At 42.6% G+C, this 24,761-nt stretch overlaps 1 protein-coding gene across 1 annotated transcript in view; it reads left to right on the top strand.

Moving 5' to 3' along the window:
- LOC131483198 (cytochrome P450 3A6-like) overlaps positions 1-24,761 on the top strand; it is a 57,692-nt gene that overhangs the window by 26,944 nt on the left and 5,987 nt on the right. The window contains exons 8-10 of the mRNA XM_058680602.1: positions 20,571-20,698; positions 20,916-20,982; positions 23,907-24,070. Coding sequence (XP_058536585.1) covers positions 20,571-20,698; positions 20,916-20,982; positions 23,907-24,070 — 359 coding nt within the window. The remainder of the gene's footprint in view (positions 1-20,570; positions 20,699-20,915; positions 20,983-23,906; positions 24,071-24,761) is intronic.

The following is a 24,761-nucleotide window of genomic DNA, read 5'->3' as shown; positions in this document are numbered from 1 at the left end:
AGAAGTAATTCAGAAGCAACAATGTACCCATTTTAAATGTACAGTTGTCATCACTGTTGCCAATTCCAGAATATTTTTGTCACTCCAGCAATTCTGTTCCTTCCCTCATCACTCATTGCTCCTGTACCACTAATCTTTTATCTCCAGATAGTGACTATTTCTTAAATTGTGTTCAAATGGAATTGTGTAATACATGTTCCCTTGTGATTGGCTTATTTCAATCATTGTTAAGTTCTCAATGATTTTCTATGTTGATGTGTGTGTGTGTCATAACATCATTTCTATGTAGCAGCAAGTAACATTATTCCATTATGTAACTTTTCATTTTTTTAATCAATGGATTCATTAGTTGTTGGGCATTTGAATTTTTATTACTTTGGCTTGAAAACTGCGTTCATTCTTTAAAAATTTATGTTAAATTCATGATTTTATATCCATTTCAATCTTTTGAATGTAAGTTCAGTAGTAGAATTTGTGGCAATAATTCTATTTAGCTATTTCAGTAACTTTCAAGGATTTTCCATAAAACCTGTATAATTTTGCTTTCTCACCTAGAGTATGTAAGGTTCCAACTTTTTCTCTTCCTTGCCAGTGCTTGACTCTTCCATCATTTTCATCATATAGCCTCTCTAGTGAATAGAATTCTTAACCCATTTTGGTTTAAATGTTCATCCTCAAATTGATAATCACATTAACCAACATTTACCATTTTTAAGCCTTCTCTCAATAATTGTCTACTCAGTTTCCAGTGTTATAATACTTGAATTATTTTTTCTGTGTTTTTGAGTTGCAAGAAATCTTTATATTTTAGATAAATCTCCTGACAGATAAATTGCTTGTAATATTTCTCCTGATTTTTATCTTTTACCACTATTGACAGTTTCTGTGTAAGTGTGAATCATTTTTGTTTATTCCAGTTTTATTAATTTCTCAATATTATCTTATAATACAATTCCATAGACCCTTGAATTTCTTTTACCCTTCTTCAAATCCTCATTCCTCTGATTTCCCCTATATTATTGCAATAGTATGTTGATTAATAAGCATCATATGTCACTCATTGTGCTATTTAGACATACCTTGATCCTGCAGGTATAGAAATGGCAAAGGGTGCAGCATCCTACTTTTTCCTGTTCTGTGGGTATCTTTTAGCTGTACAGATAGTAGCTGGGTAAGTGCAAATGATTAACTTTTGGTGATGTAAAATTTATGTGTTTCCTTTTATTGTTTGTGATTTGGGTATCAGTTCTAGAAATCCATTTCCAAGTCTGAAACCATGAACTCAACGCTTATGGCTTTTATGCTAGAATTGTATAGTTTTATATCTGCTGTTGATGCATTTAAGGTTTTAAAGATTTATTTTCATTGATTTGAATGACAGAGTTACAGAGACAGCGAGTGAGGTTGGGTGTAGAGGTGAGAACGAGGGATTGGGAAATTTTCATCTCTGATATGTCTTATTTCCTAAATTGCCTCAAGTACTGGGGACAGGGCAAAGCCAAATCCAGGAGTAGGAGCTCCATGAATGTCTTTAAATGGTGCATGGGCCTGAGAACTTGTGCCATTTTCTGCTGCATTTCCAAGGCACATTAGCAGCAGCCTAGATGGGAATTGGTTTAAGCAGGACTTGAACCAGAACCCATATGAAATGCCTCTGCTGCAGAAAATGACTTAGTTTCTCACAGCATAGTGCCAGTCCTTGAAGTTAGCTTTGTACAGAATAATAAATAAGGGCCTGACTCTTTTCTTTTGGTCTGTCACTATCCAATTGTACCAACACTAAATGTTGAACTGAATAGCCCCATCTCTTATATGGAAATAAATCATTCACGCTATTCAGTGGAAAAATGGAAATAATGTTTACTTCTGGACTCAACTTCCGTTACTTTGATCTCTGTCTATACAGAAGGCCATGCTCCATTTGCTGTGTTCTTTTTAGCTTTCAGTATGTTGAAACTGGGAGTTATGAGAGAGTGATTTTTCATCTGCTGATTCCTTCCTCAAATAGCCATAACATTTGGAGTTGAGCTAATCTGAAGCCAGTAGTCAACATCCTTTTCTGGCTGTTGCAGAGATTCATTTATTTATTCAAAAGTCAGATTTACAGAGAGGAGGAGAGACAGAAAGTAAGATTGTACATGCACTGGTCGACTACCCAAGCGGGCATAACAGCAGGAGCTGAGTCTATCCAAAGCCAGAAGCCAGGAGCTTCTTCCCTGGATTCCCATGCAAGTACAGGATCCCAAGGCATTGGGCCACCTCTACCGCCTTCCCAGGCCACAAGCAAGAATGGGTAGAGGAGTAGCAAGAATACAAACTGGTGCCCATAAGGGACCCTGGCTTATGGAAGGCAAGAATGTTAGACACTAGGCTACTCTGCCAGACCCTGATTGAGTCATTTAATCTGCAGACAGATTATTGGTCAGGTTGCCACTGCACAGGCCTTGATATCTAATGTTATTATCAGTAATATTAGTTTCATAGTATGAATCTGAAAGTTTATATTCTTCCAAGTATATTTTAATTAATTAATTGTATTAGTTTTTGATGCAGTTCCATTGTTTCTGGGATTTCCCCTCCCACCTCCTAAATCACCTTCCCTTAATTAGTATCCCTTTTAGTATTACAATAGTATATTCCATCATAAACAGTCCATCATTCTGTTTTTAAGTGTATCCTGACATTGTAGGTATGGACAATGGCAGAGAGCCATCATCCTATTGTTAAGATATATTTAACAGTTTCATTGGAAGACCATTTGTAAGTTGAAAGAGGAGTTGCATGCTGCATTGTATCTTCACTCCTGTGCATGAAAGAATGTATGACATAGTCATTAAATATGCCCATAATGAAAAGCCATAGAAAAATCAAGAACAGGAGAAATAGAGATTATTTACTCCATGAAGTTAAATAACATTCTACTGAATGACTAATGTGAAACTGAAGAAATGAAAAAGGAAATAAAAACTTTCTTGAAGAAGCTATGCTACTGTGTGGTCTATGTGTAACTGAATAAATCTGTAGGAAAAAAAATAAAACATATCACAACTCATTATATGTGGCCAAAACAAAGCACATTTATATCATGAGATGCTTACAAAGCAATCAAAATCTCAAATAAATGACCTGATAATGCATCACTTTTTTTTTCTTTTTTTATTTTCTTAAATTTAGTCATTAATTACATTGTGTTCTAATTTCATAGGAACTGGGATTCTCCCCACACCTACCCACATCCTCCCCACATGGTGGGTTCCTCCACCTTGTTGCATCACCACAGTTCGAGTTCAGTTGAGTTTCCCTCTTTCTAAGCATATGCTAAACATAGAGTCCAACATCTTATAGTCCAGGCAAGTCCAACTGCTTCTTGGGGAGACCATCTATGGTCTGATGGCAGAGCCAGCAGAGTATCATCCCAGTCAAATAAAAGCACTAACATACCATCAGCAACAATTGACATCATTATGGAATTAATTGACATACTATTGAGCAAACAATATGTTAAAAATAAATGTGATTTCTTAACCACATTCTGTGACCACCCCATTCACATTTCAATTATAGTTTATATACGATATATGACATAACATCCATAACATAACATGTTATGCATAACATCATATCCTCTTAAATTAAGGCAAACATGTGGTATATATCCTTTTGGGATTGGCTCATTTCCCTTAGCATTATGGTTTTCAGTTTGGCCCATTTGGCCACAAAGAACTGCATTTTGTTTTTTTTTAAGAGCTGAGTAGTATTCCATGGATGAACCATAGCTTTCTTATCCAATCCTCTGCTGATGGGCATTTTGGCTGTTTCCATGTTTTTGCAATTACTGATTGTGCTGCTATGAACATAGGAGTGCATGTTGGTTTCTCATAAAACAAGTGTTCTGGATATATTCCTAGGAGTGCTATTGCTGGATCATATGGTATGTCGATTTTGAGCTGTTCGAATATTCTTCATAGTGTTTTCCATAGAGGTTGTACCAATCTGCAGCCCCACCAGCAGCGGAGTAGGATTCCCTTTTCCCCACAACCTCGCCAACAAGTGGTGTTGGTGCTTTAATTCATGTGGGCCAGTCTTACTGGCATCAGGTGGTACCTCATTGATTTTTTAATTTGTATTTCCCTTATTGCCAGGGAACTTGAGCATTTTTTCATATGTTTATTTGCCATTTGGATTTGTTCCTTTGTGAAGTGTCTGCCCATTTCCCATGCCCATTTCTTGAGTGGCTAGTTTGTTTTGGTGTTTTGGTTATTTTGTAGTTCTTTGTACATTCTGGAGATTAACCCCCTATCACCTATATAGAGCGCAAAGATCTTTCCCCATTCTGTGGGCTGCTTTTTCACTTTATTGATTGTTTCCTTTGCTGTACAGGAGCTTCTTAGTTTGATGAGGTCCCATTTGTTGTGTTGTCCTTGATTTGTATTGCTTTTGGTGTTCTTTTTTATTTATTTATTATTTTTAATTCATTAATTACATTGTATTATGTGACACAGTTTCATAGGTACTGGGATTCTCCCCAACCCTCCCCAAACACTCTCACCATGGTGGATTCCTCCACCTTGTTGCATAACCACAGTTCAAATTCAGTTCAGATTCCACCATTGCAAGCATATACCACACATAGAGTCCAACAACTTATTGTCCAGTCAAGTTCAACGACTTCTTAGTATAATTTCTCTGGTTTGAAGACTTAGCCAGCAGAGTATCATCCCAATCAATTAAAAGCTCCAACATACCATCAGCAAAAATTTATGTCATTATGGAATTAATTGACATAGTAATGAGTAATCAATATATTAAAAGTAAATGCGAGTTCTTAACCACATTCTGAGACCACCTCATTCACATTTCAATTTTAGTTTATACACAACATATAACATGCATAACATAACATGTTATACATAACATCATATTGTCTCAAATTAAGGCAAACATGTGGTATTTAACCTTTTGGGATTGGTTCATTTCCCTTAGCATTATGGTTTTCAGTTTGGCCCATTTGGCCACAAAGAACTGCATTTTGTTTTTTTTTAAGAGCTGAGTAGCATTCCATGGAGTAGATGAGCCATAGCTTTCTTATCCAATCCTCTGCTGAGGGGCATTTTGGTTGCTTCCATGTTTTTGCAATTACTGATTGTGCTGCTATGAACATAGGAGTGCATGTTGGTTTCTCGTAAAACCATTGTTCTGGATATATTCCAAGGAGTGCTATTGCTGGATTATACGGTATGTTGATTTTGAGTTGTTCGAATGTTCTACATACTGATTTCCATAGAGTCTGTACCGAACTGCAGCCCCACCAGCAGTGGAGTAGGGTTCCTTTTTCCCCGCAACCTCGCCAACAAGTGTTGTTGGTGCTTTTATTCATGTGGGCCAGTTTTATTGGCATCAGGTGGTACCTCATTGATGTTTTAATTTGGATTTCCCTTATTGCCAGGGAACTTGAGCATTTTTTCATATGTTTATTTGCCATTTGGGTTTGTTCCTTTGTGAAGTGTCTGCCCATTTCTTGTGCCCATTTCTTGAGTGGCTTGTTTGTTTTGGTTGTTTTGGCTGTTTCGTAGTTCTTTGTATATTCTGGAGATTAACCCTCTATCACCTTGTCGTGCGCAAAGACCTTCTCCCATTCTGTGGGCTGCTTTTTTACTTTATTGATTGTTTCCTTTGCTGTACAGAAGCTTCTTAGTTTGATGAGGTCCCATTTGTTTATTCTGGTCTTGATTTCTATTGCTTTTGTTGTACTTTTTAGGAAGTCGGGACTTACCCCTAGATCTTGCAGAGTATTTCCTACATTTTCTTCCAAACGTTTCAAGGTTTCTGGATATAGGTTTAGATCTTTTATCCATTTAGATTTGATCTTAGTGTATGGTGAGAGATGTGGGTCTATCTTTTTGTTTCTGCAGGCTATCAACCAGTTGTCCCAACAGCATTTATTGAACAGACCTTCCCATTTCACTGGATTGTCATTTGTCCTTTTGTGAAAGACTATTAGGCTGTATCTGTGGGTTCCCATCTGTTGATTCTTTTCTGCTCCATTGATGTTCTTCTCTATCTTTGTGCCAGCATCAGGCTGTTTTGATAACCACTGCCCTATAGTATGTCCAGAGGTCTGGAACTGTGATTCCCCCTGCTAACTTCATGTTCTTCCGGATGGTTCTGGCTATTTGTGGTTTTTTGTGTTTCCAGATGAACCTTTGGATCATTGTTTCCAGTTCCATGAAGAATATTTTGGGCAATTTGATTGGAATTGCGTTGAATGTATATATTGCTTTTGGCAGTATAGACATTTTAATGATATTGATTTTACCTATCCAGGAGCATGGGATGCTACTCCATCTTTTGAGGTCTTGTTCAATTTCTTTTTTCAGTAGTTTGTAGTTTTCCTCAAATAGGTCTCCTACATTTTTGTTAGATTAATTTGTAGATACTTCGTACTTTTCTCTGTTATTTTGAATGGTATCTTGCTCCTTAGATCTTTTTCCATCTTGGGACTGTTTGTATATACTATGGCTGTTGATGTTTGTTCATTAATTTTGTACCCTACCACTCTACCAAACTCTAACATAAGTTCTAGCAGGTTCTGTATTGAGCCTCTTGGCTCTTCTATATAAAGAATCATGTCACTTGCATATAGTGAAAGCTTGACTTCTTTGTTTCCCATTTGGATTCCTCTGATTTCCTTGTCTTGTCTTATGGCCTCAGCGAGTACCTCTATGACTATGTTGAATAGCAGTGGAGAAAGCGGACATTCCTGTCGTGTTCCAGATCTCAGTGGGAAGGGCTCCAGTTTTTCTCCATTCCATATGCTGCTGGCATTGGGTTTTTTCATATATTGCTTTGATTATGCTGTGGATTGTTCCTTCTATGCATACCTTAGTTTGGGTTTTTAGCAAGAAGTGGTGTTGGATTTTGTTGAAAGTTTTTTCTGCATCTATTGATACTATCATCTGATTCTCGTTTTTCAGTTTTTGGATGTGGTGTATCACATCTGTGGATTTCCGTATGTTGAATCATCTCTGTATTCCAGGGATGAATCATACTTGGTCCGGATGAATGATCTGTCTGATGATCTTTTGAATTCTATTGGCCAGGATCTTTTTTCAGTATCTTAGCATCAATGTTCATCAGAGAGATAGGTCTGTAGGTTTTTTTTTCACTGTTGGCTCTCTATCTGGTGTTGAGATTAAGGTAATATTGGTTTCATAGAATGAATTTGGAAGGGTTGCTTCCTTTTCTATTGTTTTGAAGAGTTTGTAGAGGATTGGGGTTAACTCTGTTCATAATTATTTGTAAAATTCTGAAGTGAAGCCATCTGGTCCTGGGCTTTTCTTTGTTGGGAGGTCTTTAATCACTGATTCAATTTCTGCTTCCGTTATGTGGTTGTTCAGTTCCTTTGTTGCCTCTGGGCCAAATTTTGCAGGTGTTGTGAGGCTAAGAACTTTTCCATTTCTTGGTGGTCTTCTGATTTGTTGGAGTACAGTGCTTTGTAGTAATTTCTAATTATGCTCTTAATGGTTGCCGTGTCTGTTTGTTATGTGGCTTTTTTCATCTTTGATGCTGTTAATTCTTGCTTTCTCTTGTTTTTTTCTTTGTCAGTTGGGCCATTGGGGTGAATATTTTGTTTATCTTTTCAAAAACCAAGCTTTTTGATTCATTGATTTTGTGTATAGCTTTTTTTATTTCTATCTGAATAATTTCCTCCCTTGTTTTGATGATTTCTTGTTTCCTGTTGTGTGGGGGGCTCTTCTGCTGTTGTTTTTCAAATTCCTGGAGGTGTGTGTTTGGTTCTTGTATTTGGCACCTCTCTTCGGTATTGACATGAGCTCCAATTGCCATGAGTTTGCCCCGTAGCACGGCTTTGGCCTGTCCCACAAGTTTTGGAATGTTGTGTCAGAGTTTTTATTGGTTTCCATAAATTTTTTAATTTCATCTTTGATTTCTTCTCTGACCCATTGTTCGTTAAATACCATATTATTCACCCTCCAAGGTTTTCTGTATTTCCTGAGGTATTTTGAATTGTTGATTTCCAGTTTCAATCCATGATGGCCTGAGAAGGTACATGGTAAAATTCCTATCTTGTTTACGTTATTTAGATTTGCTTTGTGTCCTATCATGTGGTCGATCCTGGAGAAGGTGCCATGTTCTGCTGAAAAAAATGTATAATCTGTGGCCTTAGGATAAAAAGTTCTATAAATGTCTACCAAGTCCAGTTGTTCTATTGTTTGTATGAGCTCTGTTGTTTCTTTGTTGAGTTTTTGTTTTGTTGATCTGTCTATAGTTGTTAGCGGGGTGTTAAAGTCGCCCACTATTATTGTGTGTATATCTATGTCTCCCCTTAAGTCTGTAAGTAATTGCTTCACGTAGCTAGGTGCATTGGAGTTAGGTGCACATATGTTCACAATGGTAATTGCTTCCTGATGGATCAATCCTTTTACCAATATATAATGTCCTTCTCTGTCCTTTTTGATGTTTGTCACATTGAAGTCTATATCATCTGAAATTAGAACAGCTACCCCAGCCTTTTTTTCTCATCCACATGGAGTGAAATATCTTTTTCCATCTCTTCACTTTCAGATTCTTATCGTCTTTTCTGGTTAGATGTGTCTCTTGTAGGCAACAGATAGTTGGGTCTTGCTTGATGATCCATTCCGTTAATCTGTGCCTTTTGATTGGTGAGTTTAGGCCATTTGTGTTAAGAGTTAATATTGAGATGTTGCGGTTTTGCCCTGCCATACATATGTGTTTTTGTGGGTGTTGGTTTCTGTTTGATTGCCCCTCCTTGTGTGGACTTTAGTGGGGAAACCTTCCTGTTTTCCATCTTTGCTTAGGATTTGCCCCATTTTTTTCTGGATTTAGCACATTTCTAAGGAGATTTTGTGGAGCTGATTTTGTGCTGGCATATTCTTCGAGTTTCTTTTTGCTATGGACGTATCTGATTTTGTTCTCAAATATAAATGAGATCTTTGCTGGATACATTATTCTTGGTTGACAGTTGTTCTGATTCAGGATTGTGAAGATCTTTGTCCATTCTCTCCTTGCTTATAGGGTCTCTTCAGAGAAGTCAGCAGTGATTCTGATTAATTTTCCCCTCTATGTTATCTTTTCTTTGCTTTGTACTTGTCTCAGGATTCTTTCTTTGTCTTTGTTGCAGTGAAACTTGAGCATCATATGTCTGGGTGAGGATCTGTTTGGATCATATCTATTGGGAGTTCTCTGCCCATCCTGGGTTCATGTTCCAAGTGTTTTGGAAGTTTTCCTGTATAATTTCGTTGAGCACCGTTTGCATTCTTGATTCTCTTTCTGCTCCTTTGGAAAGTCTTCTAACTCTGATATTCAATTTTCTTAGGTTGTCTTTCATCTCCTGTATGGTCTTATTGGTTTTGTTCAGGCTTGTTTCTAGCTGTTTAATGAGCTGGGTACTTTCATTTTGTGTGTCTTCAGTTTCAGAGATCCTCTCTTCTGCTGCATTTATTCTGTTAGTTAGGCTCTCAAGTTTGTGCTCTAAGTCAAGGATTTTGTTTTTGACTTGCTGCATTTTTGTAACTATGTGGTTCTTGAATTCCTTGAAGTCTTCCCAGTTCTTCTCATTGTCTCTGACAGCTTTTAACATTATTTTTTAAAATTTCTTGTCTGGTAGAGCTTCCATGTCTTCATCTCGCTCTCCAAAATAGATATTGGCTTTTGGTCTTTGTTTGGTGGGGTACTGGCTCTCTCGTCCAAATCATTGCTTTTTCCAAAGTTCCTTCTCATTACGTTATTGTTTCTTGTTGATTTCAGGGATGTATTCTCTGATTTATTTATCTTCAGCTTCTGGTCTCTTTGTAATAGTTTGGAGTAGGTGTGAGTTCACTGCTTCCTTTTGGTTTACTTTCAGAGGAGAATTCCTTTGAGTTCTATTGGAGACGTTTGGTGAGGGGGGATAGCTATTTCAACCCCTGAATGTCTATAACCCTCTGTAGCTTGGTTTCTCTAAGGTCTGTTGGTTAGACGTCCTGCGTGCGTCTTCAGGGGTAGAGCTTAGTAGCAGCACTTTGTAGCTTCAGGGCCCCTGGTCTCTAGTTCTGGAGTAGATTTGGAAGACCCCTAGCGTCCCTCAGGCCTGTGAGGGAGTATGTGTCAGGCTGTCGGGGGCTCTAGCTATGTGTATCTGAGCCAGTGTTTCAGAGCCTGCAGTTGTGGAGCTGCCCAACCCTGTCCTGATGTGAAACTCAGATGCTGGTGTGCTGAGGGGTTTGCCCAGAGGGATTCCTCAGAGGAAATGAAGCTGGACTTCCTGCTGCTGTTGCCTGCCTGTGCGGGCCACAGCCATTCAGCAGTGAGAAGCTGTGTTGGTCTCCGGGGCCATGGGCGTTCAGCAGTGAGAAGCTGTGCTAGCACACCCCAGACGTTGTTGTGCTGAGGGTTTTGCCTAGGGAGATCCCTCAGAGGAACTGAAACAGCACTCCCCGCCACTGGCGCCCACCTCTGTGGGGTCATGGGCATACAGCAGTGAGAAGCTGTGCTGGTGCGCACCCCAGATGTTGTTGTGCTGTGTGGTCCAACCAGCGATGTCCCATAGAGAAAGTTAGGCTGCGCAAGTCTCCTGCGCTGCACCACTGAGGGACCCGTAAGAGCTCTACGCTTTGGCCCCCACACAAGTTGGAGTGTTCAGTTCTTGCACATCCTCAGACTGGGAGAATTCTGGGGGAGAGAGGGGCACTGAGCAGTGTCATTCTCAGTATGGTTCTCTCAGGGAGCAAAAATCACAAAAATCGAGTGGTTTTTCCACCCCTGGTGCACTCCGCTTCTCTGGGTTCCTGGGCGTCCCGGCGCCACCAGTGCCAGCACCACAAAGCCGCCCAGCCAGGTGCCTCCAGGGGCCCATGTTGCTCAGAGCGCCAAGCAGTCTCACAGCTTTGGTTGCTGGGTGTTCCACCAGGAGGGGAGGAGTTGCTGCTGCTGGTGGGGGCCTTCACAAAAGACAACCCATCCCGCTGTCTTTCTTTGCCATGGGTCCTCTGGGCTTCCCGCTGATGCACCCTTTTCCTGGGATGAGTCACCACGTTTTAACCGGGTCTTTGTGTTTCCTGCATTCCTTCTCTGGATTTCTTCCAAGTTATGTGTTTCTTCTTGGATGCTCGATGTCCAGGGAGCTTCTGGCACTCATTCCTGTGGTTCTTTGGTCTGCAGATCTCTCTCCAGCTGCACCCTGTCTCTCTTTCAGCACTTCCGTTTCTATGCCCATCCTCCCAGGTCGGCCATATTTTTTGTCTCCGGCCTATTATTCTTATATTTGATTTTTTGAGGTTGTCTTTCATTTCCTGTATGGACCTATTGGCTTTCTCCAGATTTGTTTCCAACTGCTTGATGAGCTGCTGCCTTTCATTCTGATTGTCTTCCAATTCTGATATTCTGTCCTCTGATGTATTCATTCTGTTGGTTAGGCTCTCAATTTTGTGCTCTAGATCAGTGATTCCCTTTTTGACTTGATTTATTTCTGCAGTGACATGGTTTTTTAATTCCTTGGACTCTTCCCAGCACTTCTCGCTGCCTTTGATGAATTTTATCACTAATTTCTTCAATTCCTTATCTGGTAATTCCTCTATGTCTTCATCTTGCATCTCTGATATTGAGATTTGTCTTTGGTTTTTTTTGGGGGGGGATTGCTTGATCTTTCTTCTGAATCATTACTTTTTCTGATACTTCTCCTCATTGTCCTCATTGTGGTGTTGTTTCTTGTCGTTTTGGAATTTTAATCTCTGACTTGCTTGTCCAGAGCCATTGCCCTCGGTGCTGTAGCCTATAGGAAGTGTGATCCAGCTGCTGCTGCATGGAACATTGGCATAAGCGTAATTCTTCTTACTCTATTGTTGACAGCAGGTGATGGTGGGGTGGGTGTTGGGTTGTTTCATTTGTGCCTGGGTTTATATCTCTGCAATCTGGTTCCATTGCAGCTAGTTGGTTAGGTGTTGTCTTGCGTATGCCAGTGGGGATAGGGTGTAGATGAGAGACTTTGCAACCGCGGGCTTCTTATCTTTGCTTTGGGCAGATGTAGAGCATGCGGTTCCTACCCTACTATACCCTCACAAATGTGCTCCCCTGTTGGGAAGCACACTGCTATTGCCCTGCTTGTCTGTACTTCTTGCCGAATCAGCAGATCTGTTGGGTGGCACCACTGTTTCAGGAGCTCTACTGAGCACAGCAAGGAATTCTACCTGATTCTCCAACTGCTTGTTGTTCGGATTCTGTAGTTCACAGCCCCAAGCTGGGTCGGGAGGCTCTGCGGCCTAGCCCTGGTGCCAGGCCCCTTCCCCTGCAACTCCTACTCAAAGACGCTGTGTTTCTGGGAGACACAATATTGTGTCCCCACTAGACCACATAGGCAGACTCTGCTGAGCAGCCTCCGGAGCTTGGATCCAGCACAGCAAGGGGTTCTGCCCCAGCCTCTAGCAGCCTGCCACTGCTGGGAGACACACTATTGTGCCTCCACTAGTCCATGTTAGCAGACTCTGCTGAGCAGCGTTCTGCCTCTGGAGCTTGAACCGAGCACAGTAGGGGCCTCTGTTCCTGCCTGTAGCCACCCACAGTTGCTGGGGGACACGCTATTGTGTCTCCAGTAGTCCACATTAGCAGACTCTGCTGAGCAGTGTTCCGCCTCTGGAGCTTGGATCGAGCACAGCAGGGGGTTCTGCCCCAGCCTCTAGCCACCTGCAGTCGCTGGGGGACACGCTATTGTGTCTCTGCTAGTCCAGGTTAGCAGACTCTGCTGAGCAGCATTCCGCCTCTGGTGCTTGAACCGAGCACAGCAGGGGGTTCTGCCCCAGCCTCTAGCTGCCAGTTGCTAGGTATCCACAGCCCTGAGCTGGCTAGGAAAGCTCTGTGGATCCGACCCCAGTGCCCTGCTCCTCCCCCCAGAGCTTTCTCTCAAAAGTGCTGCCCCGCTAGGGTTGGCAGATTTTTGAGCAAAGTCCCGCCTCTGGGGTTTGAGCTGAACACTGCAGGCTAATCTGCCTGAGTATTCAGTTGTTTGCTGCTCCCAGTTCAAAACTCCCTGCCTTGCTCCCATGCGAGGCTTCTCTCCCTGTTGCACTCTCTCAAAGGAGCGGAGCTGTGGGAGGCACGTAGCCATGCCCCTGCTGGCCTGCCCTACTGTCCAGGTTGGGAGGCTCTGCCGAGTGTTGCCCAGCCTCTGAGGCTCTGGCTGAGCACAGCAGAAGATTCCACTGGAGTCTCTAGCAGCTAGTCCACAGTTCGGAGCTGATTCGGGGATTGCTGCAACCCAGCCCCAGAGCGCAGCTCTAATCCCCTCTGCACTCTCACACAGTTGCTGACCTGCTGGGAGTCGCGTTGCTGGAAAACCCCCTCTGCTTGTCCTCCACCTCAGCACAGGTTGATGGCCCCTATTTTCAGTCCTGTAGCTACCTTTAGGGTCTCCAGCACTCCAGTGGCTTGTGTCCCTGCAGGTGTGTGTACTTTTTTTATTTTTTAGCTGGCTTTGTCTTCCCTGGGTCGGCTGAGACTCCACCGCCTTCCCCCTGCCTGGGACCACAACTCACCAAGTTTCACGCAGCGTGCTGTCTTTCCTTTTTGTCATTTTATGGCTGTTCCTCCACGCTGTGTAGATCTTCTTACTTCAGTGAACTCCAGTGAACTCCTCTCCTCTCCTGCAATTCTGTGTCTCCTGCTTTGTTTCTTTGCTGGATCAGTCCCCCTCTCTCTCTACTCCACCTTATAACAGCTTTCCGCGGTCGGCCATCTTAGTCCCTGATAATGCATCTCAAGGATTATTAAAACAGAAAAAGTGAACAGGAAGCAGGAAATGATAAAAAATGATAAAGAAATGAATTGAAACTAAAAAAAACTACACATTGCAACGAGAATGAGCAGTTTTTATTTTTATTTTTTTAAAAGTTTTTTGGTGATGTTTATAAGTCAATTGAAGTAGAAAACGTGTAGGATCAGGGGGAAATGGGTGAAACCATTGTGTCCACATTTTCCTCTCCTTCTTCCTGTATATGGGGAAGGAGAGAGTAAAGGGAGAAGCCACACCCAGCCTCCAAAACACCTCAGTACCCGAGGAATGGGTCATGGCACCCGATGTCATTGCAAAATCCTTGAATTGGAGCATGCCTCAAGGGTTCTGCTCAAGAGATTTCAACATTGATCTCACAGATGCAAGGATGAGGATATCTTTCCAAGGTTCATTGGTTGGCACAATCCACCTCTAAGTTGGCTCTGATACGTGCTGTCATGCTTAATTGGGGTAGTTGTCCAGTTTGTTCTGACCTCTTTGCTATGGTACTAGGTGTCCTCTGTAGGCTCCAATGGCCTGGCATATCCTCCATGTGCTTCTGGATATGCTGTCCACTGCTCTGTCAAAGCCACTGAGGAGGCCTAATTGGGACACATGCACCTCCATTGACAGACTGCTGATACTGCCACTCTCTCCATGGTTGGAGTTATGAGTCTAGCAGTTTTGCTCTGATATCCTGGAAGCACTCTTGTCCCCTGTGGTTTCAGACCCAACTTCTGTGTGCACCCACTTACATGCGTACAGATTGTTCTTTCTCCCATATCATCCTATGTTCACACTGATAATTGCAATTACTAGGTAAGATCCATCTTGAGCCCCCTTTATTTTTTAGTCTTATTTAATTATTTATATGTTTTATTTTTATTATTATCATCATTTTATGAAACAGTTCCATCAACCCTGGGATTTCCATTATCCCGTTCTCTAAGCCCACCCCACCCACTGAGGTCTCCCATAGCACTGCAACAGCATAGTTCAAACTAGAGTGTCACAAATCCATCATTGTGGGCATGGACAGCAATCCATTGTTAAGGCACATTTTCAACAGTTTCACTGGAAGTGCATCCTCGATCCAGAAGTAGAGTTGTATACTGCACGGTATCCTCACATCTGAACATGTTATTCTCCATTACACAGTGTAAATCCCCCAAAGTGAAGGGCCACAAAACAAAATCAACAACAGAAAGAAGAAATGAAAAATACCATGTAGTTAAGTAGCATGCTACTGCGTGACTAATGTGTTGCTGAAGAAATAAAAAAAGAAAATAAAAAACCATTATGAATAAAATGATGCTACTGTATGACCTGACTCAGTAAAGATTAATGAGAAAAATAAAACGTGTTTTGAAGAAATTAAACTAAAACATCAAAATCCATGAGATCTAGTTTCCGCTGATTTTTGCTGGTGAGATGTATCTCCTGTAGGTCACAAAGAGATGGGTTTTGTCTTTTTAATCCAGTCTACTTCTCTATGACATTTGATTGATGAGTTTAAGCCATTTACATTCAGGGTGAATATAAATAGGTGGCAATGTGGTCCTGTCATTTTAGCAATGGGTTCTTCATTGATTTAGTCTATTGTTGTTTTTTACTGCAATGTTCTTCACATTTGTCTTTCATTTTGATGGGGCTATTCCTTTTTTCTGTCAAGAGAACATCTGTAACTATCCCTTGTAGGGCAGGTTTGGAAGAGGAATATTCATTTAACTTTTATTTATTGTGGAAGAATTTTTATTTCATTTCAAAGACAAAGGACAGCTTTGCTGTGAACATTATCCTCGGCTGACAATTCTTAGCTTTTAGAATCTGTGATATGTTGCAACATTCTCTTTTGACATGTAGAGTTTCCTGTGAGAGATCAGCTGTCAATTTAATTGCCATTCCTCTGTATGTCAATTGATTATTTTCACTAGCATATTTAAGGAAGTTTTCCTTATGTTTGATTGAAGAGAGCTTGATTTCCATGTGTAATGGTAAAGATTGCTTTGATTCAACCCTGTTGGGAGTTCTGTGCCCCTCCAGAATGTTGTTTCCCAATTCTTTCTCCAGATTATGCAGGATTTCTTTTATTATATCTTTAAATATGTTTTTTAAACCCAGCTTCTCTTTCTGTACCTTCTGGGACTCTCATAACAATTATATTTGTCCTTTTAATAGTGTTTCTCAGTTTTTTAATACATTTTTCAGCTTGACCCAGCTCTGCTTGCAGCTTTTTGTTTGCTTCCCCTTGCTGAAAGGAAACATATTCAAATTCTGAAATTCTTTCTTCTGCTTCCTTCATTCCATTTTGGAGATTCTCTACTGGACTTTTAATTTGCTCCACTCTATTCTGAATTTCTGATATATCAGCTTTCATTTGATCCATTCCTGCTATTTCCTGTGTAACATATTCCTTAAACTCCTTGAACTCCTTCTTTAAGTGCTTCTTGTTGTTGGTAAGAAGCTTTATAACAAGTGTTTTGAATCTGGTATCCCCCATTTTCTCTATGTCTTCCTCAACGATTCCTGAGGTTGGCAAAGATTTTTGCTCCTCTGCAGGGGATTCTTCAGTAATATAAATTGTGCTTTTGAGTCATCTTTTGTTTTGGTCATTTTACTTCTGATTATCAGATTCATCTCTATGGGGCAGATTTCCAAGCTCTGTCATCCACAGGTCTGCAACTCAATTTTACTTATTCTGGTTGGTACATGGTTGTTCGTTTGCAGTCACTTTTACCACTTCCTTCAGCTAGTCTCATATCTGTGCTCTTATGTTAGACTTCTACCATGGTCTGTGTATCTCAGCTCCTGGCTCACCACTCTCTCTTTCCTGTAACTCTGCACTATTCTTGCACCATTGTCTGTTGAATGCTTCTCCCAGTTTCAGTTTACGTAATTCCCAAGATGATAGCATATGTGCAGCTCACTCTTGTCCCTACAGTGGCAAAGCTTTTGCCACACTGTACCAAATGACAGCTCATGTGAAACTTGTGGAGTTCTTCATCTGCTAGCCATTAGGTCTGGGGCCACCTGGTCCCATTTTGGGTGAAACTTGAAGGATGCCACATTGTTGTAGTTCATTGAGCCACAAATGTGCTCACTTACAACTTAGTTCATGCACAGTTCTGTCCCGTAGCCATTACCTCCCTACACAAGAGGGCACTCGATTTGGGTTTAGTGGACTTAGTTTATAAAATCCACCCTGTTCCCGCACCATCTATTTGAAATTTGCTGCTCCATCTCTGCTCCTGGTCAACTCAAACAAACCAGCAGGTTGGGCAATGCTTTGACTGGGTTCACCTCCTGAGTTCTCAAGGAGTCCCACTTCTCACTTGGTTTCTGGTGGATTTCTGGCTCCTGGTGCAGTTCAGATCACCACTTGCTGAATGCTACTCGTGTATTCAGTCACTGTAGCACCACACCATTGTATTCACTGCTTTACTATGTCTATCAGTCTCCAAATGCCCCTCTGATGTTAGTCTGTCCTCTCCTATTTCCTGGTAGGTGTCCTCTCTGCTTGACCCTGGCTAATATTTGTCTATTTAAATGTGTCATAACCTTATTCCACCAGCTTGATTTTCTCCAGTCCCATTTCTTACACAAAAGAATGGGTGCTGTGGCCCACCCCAACCCTGTCCTCCACATAGTTAGCCCTCATGTACACCATTGGGAACTACAGTCCACTCAGAGTGACCTCCAAAAACTTCCACTGAGCTGGACCCGAGTCCTAGTTTCTGTGTCTGGCAGCATGTGCAATGGATTGGTCCAGTCTGTCTTACCTTCCCTTCAGCTCTTGTACACATAATTGGCCATTGAAGCCTAACTTATCTCAGCTGACTCCACCCTCTACCCCACACTCTTGCCAGTGGGTATCAGCACCTGTCTAGTCAGGTCTGCCTCCCGTCCTGGTTCTCAGGAAAAAGCTATTTTTTAAAAGAAGTTGAACAAAGCACTGTTTTACCCAGAGTAGTAAAGAAAAGCAAGAGAAAAAACAAGTAAATTTAGATAAAAAAATTCCTAATAAACCTGTCAGTTGATCTCTTCTTGCTGTTTGGATTCTTTGATCACTATGTGCTGTTCTTTATTGCTTTAAATGTTTTACAGTCTAGCATGAGCCCCTCACATCGGCATTTGCTAGTTGGTGTTCTACCATGGCTCAGCCTTGCTTTCCTCCTCCCGTCCTGGCCATAATGTGAACTGGTTGGTATTGTGGTCCAACTTGTCCAACCCACACTGCATTGTTGTGCTCAGATTCGCCAGAGGGTCATATGAATTGGCCCATCCTGGCTTGCCCCAGACCTGAGCCATAAACTGGCCTGTTCTTGGCTGCTTTCTGCATTGAATCCTGTGTTTACCTGCAGGGACTGTGTACCAACAGAGGAGTTCCCTAAGCTCCTCCCTCAGATACTGTTCCAGTGCCAGGTCTCTCACATACAGGTGGCTCCATGCCCAGCCAACTTAAAATATGCCCTATCCTAACAGGAATAATGGCCTTTCCTGACCTGACCTCACACATTGTTGGGTGCTTAGCCCACCAAAGCCTGGTCCACACCCAGGCATGGTTCAAGCATGGCTGTCCTTTATCCACCCTGGTTCTCATGAGCACCAGTGGGTTCTGAATTGTAATCTAGTCTGTCACACACCATATGTAGGCCACACCCTTGCTGAGGTACATTACAACCATGTCCAGACCAGATTACAGCCCCCACTCTAACCTTACACTCACCAGATATGACATTATTCAGCCTGGGCATCCCCTTAACTCTACAACCAGGCTTGTTCCCAGGCACAGATGATGTGCATGGCACTGGTTGCTCTGGTTCAGCTTGTACTTTGCCTTCAGATGCCATAGCCTAGCCTGACTTGGCTGGCCCTACTCACAACTTTTGTAGGCAGTGCTGCATCCAGGCCTTACTCAGTCTATTCCCATCTCTGCCTCATGTAAACTGGTAGGTATAATAGTCAAGCCTGGCATGACCCAAACTACTGCATAGTTTTTGCACTTGTCATTTCGTTAAGGTTTGCTTGGCCCTGCCTGTTCCACAGCCTTTCAAAACCATTCCACACTTGTCATTGGGTGGAGCTACCATGCAAAGCATGCCCATTATCCAGACCTGAGACATGTGTTCACCAGCGAGAACTATGGCCCACCAGGGGAGTTTCCAAAGTTCTTCACCTTGTGCAATTCCAGACGTAGACCCCACACATGGCAGGTGGCATAGATCCATACCTGGCATAGCTTGCCCTTTCATCCTAGCCTTTTCATGAGCTGGTTAATGTTTTGGCCTGGTCTGCCCCATACCCTGTTTTGTGGTGCATATACAGGTGCTGCAACTGGAACCTGCTGTGCCTGTTCCTACCCCCACTATCCATGAGTGCCGGCAGGTTTCATGGTCATGCCTAGCTCAGCCCAGCACTATCCCAAATCTTCGGCTAACCAGCAGTACTTGTGATTCCACAGGATTAGGCCCACATATTGCCCACAGAATCGACCCCTGGACCTGCTTCTCTATTGTGCTGATGTCACGGGCCAGCCTAATGTTACCCTTCCCCTACGATGGCACTGACAGATACTGTGATCTAATCCTGCCAGGAAGGACCCTAGCCCTAGCTTTTGTGTGAGCTGGCCTGTGGTGGTCAGCAGTGTTTCATGCTAACAAGCCCAACTCAGTTCTGCCATTTTGCAGTCCATCAGTCAGACCCAGACCTAGCCTCTCCCTCCATATGGTCAGCTCTCAAGTACAATGGCCTTGTTGCTGGGAGTTCCTCAGGAATCATTTCTTACTGCAACAAACTCCCTGAGTGGTCCTGCCTTCCCCATATCCCTTTACCCCTTTCCCTAATGAATCCACAATCATTGTGCCCATCAGTGCCTGTGTTCTCCAGCTCAACTTTTGCAAGCGTAGTGAGTGGTGTGCTGGTCCAGAGCTCTACCTGCCCACCAAAGTCCCAAGCTCCTGGTACATGTGCTAGCCTATTGCTTTACCCCTTTACCCACCCATAATTCATGCCTATTGAAGTATTCCAGGCCCAGTCAGCCAGCTCACCAGGGCAGGATGTTGCGCTGTGGCTCTGCCTGCCCCTATCCTCACCTCACCTGGCACCAAGAACATGAGGAATTCTCCAGGTTTGCTTGCCTGCTTAGATGTGAACTCTAAGGCCTTCATGTGCCCCGCTGTGATATGTCCTCCTCTCCCTACCAAGCCCATATCCTCAGACTCCCATGAGCTGTTACAGACCCCTCTCCATCCCCTCTCCATCTCAGCAAAGGAATGTCAGTTTTAAAATTCTTTATCCCTCATTTCCTCAATGTATTCCTCAGTTTACTTCACAGTTGATAAAAATTTTTACTTCTTTTTGTGGGGGAGGCATTATAATATTCATTATGCCTGTCTCTTCTTTTGCTCTTGGTCATTGCACTTCTGATTAGATTTCTCTTTGGTTGTTTTCTAAGTTGCGTCACCATGGGTCTACAGTTCATTTTAAGGAATGTGTTCAGTACCCTGTTCTTCATTTGCAGTCACTTGTGCCATTCTATCCAGTGAGTTTCAGTCCAAGGCCCTTTCATTGCAAAAATGGAGAAAAGGTCATTGATGGTCCATTCTAGCAATGGTCTCTGTATGTGGTTGTGCAATTGCTCAGTGTTTGTTCTGGAAAACTAAAGAAAATGCTGAGGGAATGCTTCCTTGTTGAGAACGCTGAGGACTTTTACTGTCCTGATTCAGAGATTGTAATTGTGTCACATAAATTTTGCTTTTCATTATAATTTCTGTTTTTCTTTCTCCTGTAGCACTCTTTCCTTTCCTTACTCCAGTATGTGAAGCATTGAATATCAGTAGGTACCCCAGAGATGTTACAGATTTTTTGAAAACCTTTGTTGAAAAGATTAAAGAAGAACGTCTCAAAGATAACAAAAAGGTAAATCTGATGCTACTTGCATGAGGATGTTCTTTTTTCCCCCAGGTTTTGGGGTTTCAGCCATATGATTGTTTTGAGATATAGCATTAAGATGATGACTCAGGCCACTCCAGGCAGACCTCTAGACTTGAGTGTGGTCTCCTCAGAGAGAAGCCGCAGTGCTGAGCTCCTGATGGACTTTGACTTAGGGTTATCTTGTCTTTGACCTCTCTTTCAGCACCGTGTGGACTTTCTGCAACTCCTGATTAACTCCCAGAATTCCAAGGAAGTTGATTCCTACAAAGGTAACCAAGAATGCATGGGAAGCTCAGAGGGAGAAATGGCTGTGTCAGATGGTAGATTTATTTTCAGAATTCTGAAGAATTTCCATGTTGACCTGTGTAATTGTTGCTGGAAATCTGAATTTTTCATGAGCTCCTAGGTGCAGTTCATCATTGGACTACATTCTAAATGCCACAATTTTATCTGTAGCCCCTTCTTGTCCCCTTAATTTAACTCACATATACGTAAGTGAAACACCCTTTAGTTTTTATTCGATAAAGTCTTATTATTTTACACTCAGTGTTTTCAAATATTTTAAGTAGAATTCAATGTGTTCTCTATGTGTGGGAAGATGGCCGACCATAGAGAGCTGGTGTAGGGCAGAGTGGGAACAGAGGGTAATTAATTCAGCAGAGAAACAAACCAGGAGACACATAACTGTGGGGATAGGTGTAGGAAGGTCACTAGAGTTCGCTGAAGTAAGATCTACACAGGGTGGAGAGACAACCATAAAAAGGAAAAAAGAGGAGACAGCACTCCGTGAGAATTTTGATGAGTCGCGATCCCAGTCAGGGGGAAGGCAGAGGAATCTCAGCCATTCCAGGGAGGACAAAGGTGGTTAGAAGGACAGGCGTCCACATGGACAGGGGCACCGACCACTGGAGTGCAGGAGACCCTAAAGGAGGCTACTGGATTAAACAAAGGGGGCATCAACCCATGAAGATAAGTGTGGGGGGGGTTGCCCAGAAACGTGCCTCTCAGCAGGTCAGCAGCTTTGAGAGACTGCAGAGGGGACTGGAGCTGCGCTCTGGGACCCAGTTACAGTAATCCCCAACTCAGCTCCAAATGGTTGACTAGCTGCAAGAGACTCTAGTGGAAACTGTTGCTGGGCTCAGCCTGAGCACTAGGAGCAGGGCAACACTTGGTAGAACCTCCCTGCACAGAGGTGCAGGCTGGTGGGAGCATGGCTACATGACTCCCATGGCTCTGCTCCCAACGGCGGAACACCTTTGAGAAAGTGCAAAAAAAAAAAAAAAAGAGAGAGAAAGAAAAAAGAAAAGCCTTGTAAAGGGGGTAGGGCAGGACTGTGAACTCGAGTAGATCCCCTGCTGTGCTCAGCTCAGCAGGAGACCCCGAACTAAAGCTGGTTCTGCAGAACCACAAGGCAAGTTCTCCCAGCCAATAGAAGCTGGAGGCTGCTAAGCAAAGCCTGCTGACCTGGCAGCGGAGTCGCTGTAGTACATCTCCCAGTGGGACAACTCTTTTGAGTGGGAATTCCAGGGAGAAGAACTTGACGGATCTTTCCAACCCAGCCTAGGGTGTAGATTCCAAACCACAGGAGGCAAGGGCCCAGGACAGAGACCCCCACAGTGTGCAGCACAGGTCCCCAGCCCAAGAGGCAAGACAAGACTTTGCGGACCTGTGGCCTGAGGTGGCGCAGAGGCCCTGAGCCCAAGAGGCAAGACACAGCTCAGCAGAGTCAACTAACCCAGACGGAGGCGTGGAGCAGTGTGTCTCCCAGTGGGGCAACGACTTTGAGTGGGAGCTGCAGGGGGAAGGCCTGGCACTAGGGCTGGGACATAGAGCCTCCTGACTCAGCTCGGGGCTGTGGACCACAAACCCCGAGCAACATGCTGAGGGTATGTTGGAGCCTTTAATTGATCGGGTTGATAATCTGATGGTTCTGCCCTCGGACTGGTCAGGGTCTCCCCAGGAAGCTGAGGAACTAGATTGGACTATAAGATGTTGGACTCTATGTTTAGTTTATGCTTGCAAAGAGGGAATCTCAACTGTACTTGATCAGTGGATATGCAACAAGCTGGAATATTCCACATGGGGGGAGGGCGGGGGAGGGGTGGGGTGATTCCCAGTTCCCACGAAACTGTATCACATAATACAATGTAATCAATGAATAAAAAAAATAAAATATATAAAAAAAGAATTCAATGTATTTTCCTTAAGGACAATGCTACCGCATATTATCCAAATGGTGTACTGGTTGCACTGTGCATGTGTGACAGGGAAGTTTTCTCCTGACAGCACCTAACTGAATTGGTGATAAGGATAGTGTAATAAAGAGAGGATAGCAGTGCATGGGATAGGCTGGGATAAAGTGAACTCAAGAAAATATTTTTTTCCTGACTGTGTGAATAACATTCATCTGTTGACACTGAATTTCTTCTTTATTTTTTTTTCTTTTTAAAAATGTCTATTGGAAATGCTAATCAGATTTACAGAGTAAAGGAAAGACAGAAAAGACTTGAACCACTGATTCACTCTCTAAGGGCCACAGTGGCAAGAGTTTAGCCAATCCTAAACCGAGAGTCAGGGGCTTTTTCATACTCTCCCATACAATTGCATAACCCTTACCTTTGATCCTACTCTGTTGCTTTCCCAGGCTGTAAGCAGGGAGCTAGATGGGAAGGAGAAAAGCTGGGATAAGTCCTGGCACCCATATGTGATGCTGGCAATGGGAGGTGAAGCATTAGCCAATTGAGCCAACCTGCTGGGTACTTACACATTTTTTTCCTACAAGAATTTTGAAACTTTTGTAATCTTTTTGTTTCTTTAAGTATTTATTTATTTAAAATAAGAATTAAAGTGGGAACCAGAGAGTGAGTATTCCTCCATCACTGGTTGATTCCACACATGGCTGCCATGGCTGGGGCTGGGCAGGGATAATCCAGGAACCTGGAAATCTCCTGTGCATGCTCAGGGGCACAAGTAGTGTAGCCATATATTTATTCCTTTCCAGAATCATTACCACAATGCTGAATTGGAATCAGGAACCTGGACGTGAATCCAGCAGTCAAATGCAATGCTGTCTCTGTAGGCAGTAGCTTAACTTGATGTACAATAACATCTGTTCATATATGGCTTTTTTCATCTACTATAGGGTGATTCACAATGACCTACTTTGCTTAAAATGTTTTTCTTCTCTTGTTAGCTCTGACTGATACAGAATTGGTAGCTCAGTCAATTACTTTTCTTTTTGCTGGCTATGAGTCCACTAGCAATACTCTTTCTTTCATCATGTATTTATTGGCCACTCACCCTGATGTTCAGCAGAAACTGCAGCAGGAGGTTGATGCAGCTTTTTCCAAAAAGAAGGTGAGTGAATGAGTGGTACTTGGGATGGGTGCACTGTGGGGCAGGAGTAGTGTCTTGATAGAATGCCTCCAGAGCACTGTTCAGGGGACTGCTTGCAAAGTATGAAGTGAAGATACTTCATTTACAAGTAAAGGAATAATCTAAAGAGAAAAACTCATTTGGAAAAAGGGCTGAAGGTGCTACTCACAGAACTATAACAACTTGGTAAATCAGTGTTTGTCCTGCATGTCAGTTACAAGAATCCACAATGGCACCTAGAAGGAGTCTTTGTTACTCAAGTCTGTGGTCATTAGCTCTGCTTCCATTGGCTGAACTTAGTCTGGTTGGGCTGCTGGCTGAGTGAGGCTGGCCTGGGCTGTCCAGGACTGGCCTAGGGCGGAAGACTGTGTTCTGTTTCCTGCCATTCTCATCCTCCATTCACACCACCAGTGTTAAAGAACACATGAGATGATCCAGAGTGTTTGCTGTCGATTGTGAAGGAGCCTGAAATCTAGCGTGACATGGCTGTTTGATGGCCAGATAAACATAGCCTTAAGCTATTCATGAGGGACTGTTCTAGAAATAATATGTGGAGTGAAAGTGTTTTCTTTTCTCTGTAGAACCTCACTTGACCTGAATTTATTGTCATATTAATATGTATATTAAAAAATAATGGGGGCCTAGTAGGACAATTTAGAAAAACTATTTCTTT

The sequence above is a fragment of the Ochotona princeps genome, chromosome 24, assembly GCF_030435755.1.
Source record: "Ochotona princeps isolate mOchPri1 chromosome 24, mOchPri1.hap1, whole genome shotgun sequence".
Taxonomy (NCBI): Eukaryota; Metazoa; Chordata; class Mammalia; order Lagomorpha; family Ochotonidae; genus Ochotona; species Ochotona princeps.
The sequence above is the reverse complement of the archived record's forward strand: the minus strand, read 5'-3'. Positions and strand labels throughout refer to the sequence as shown.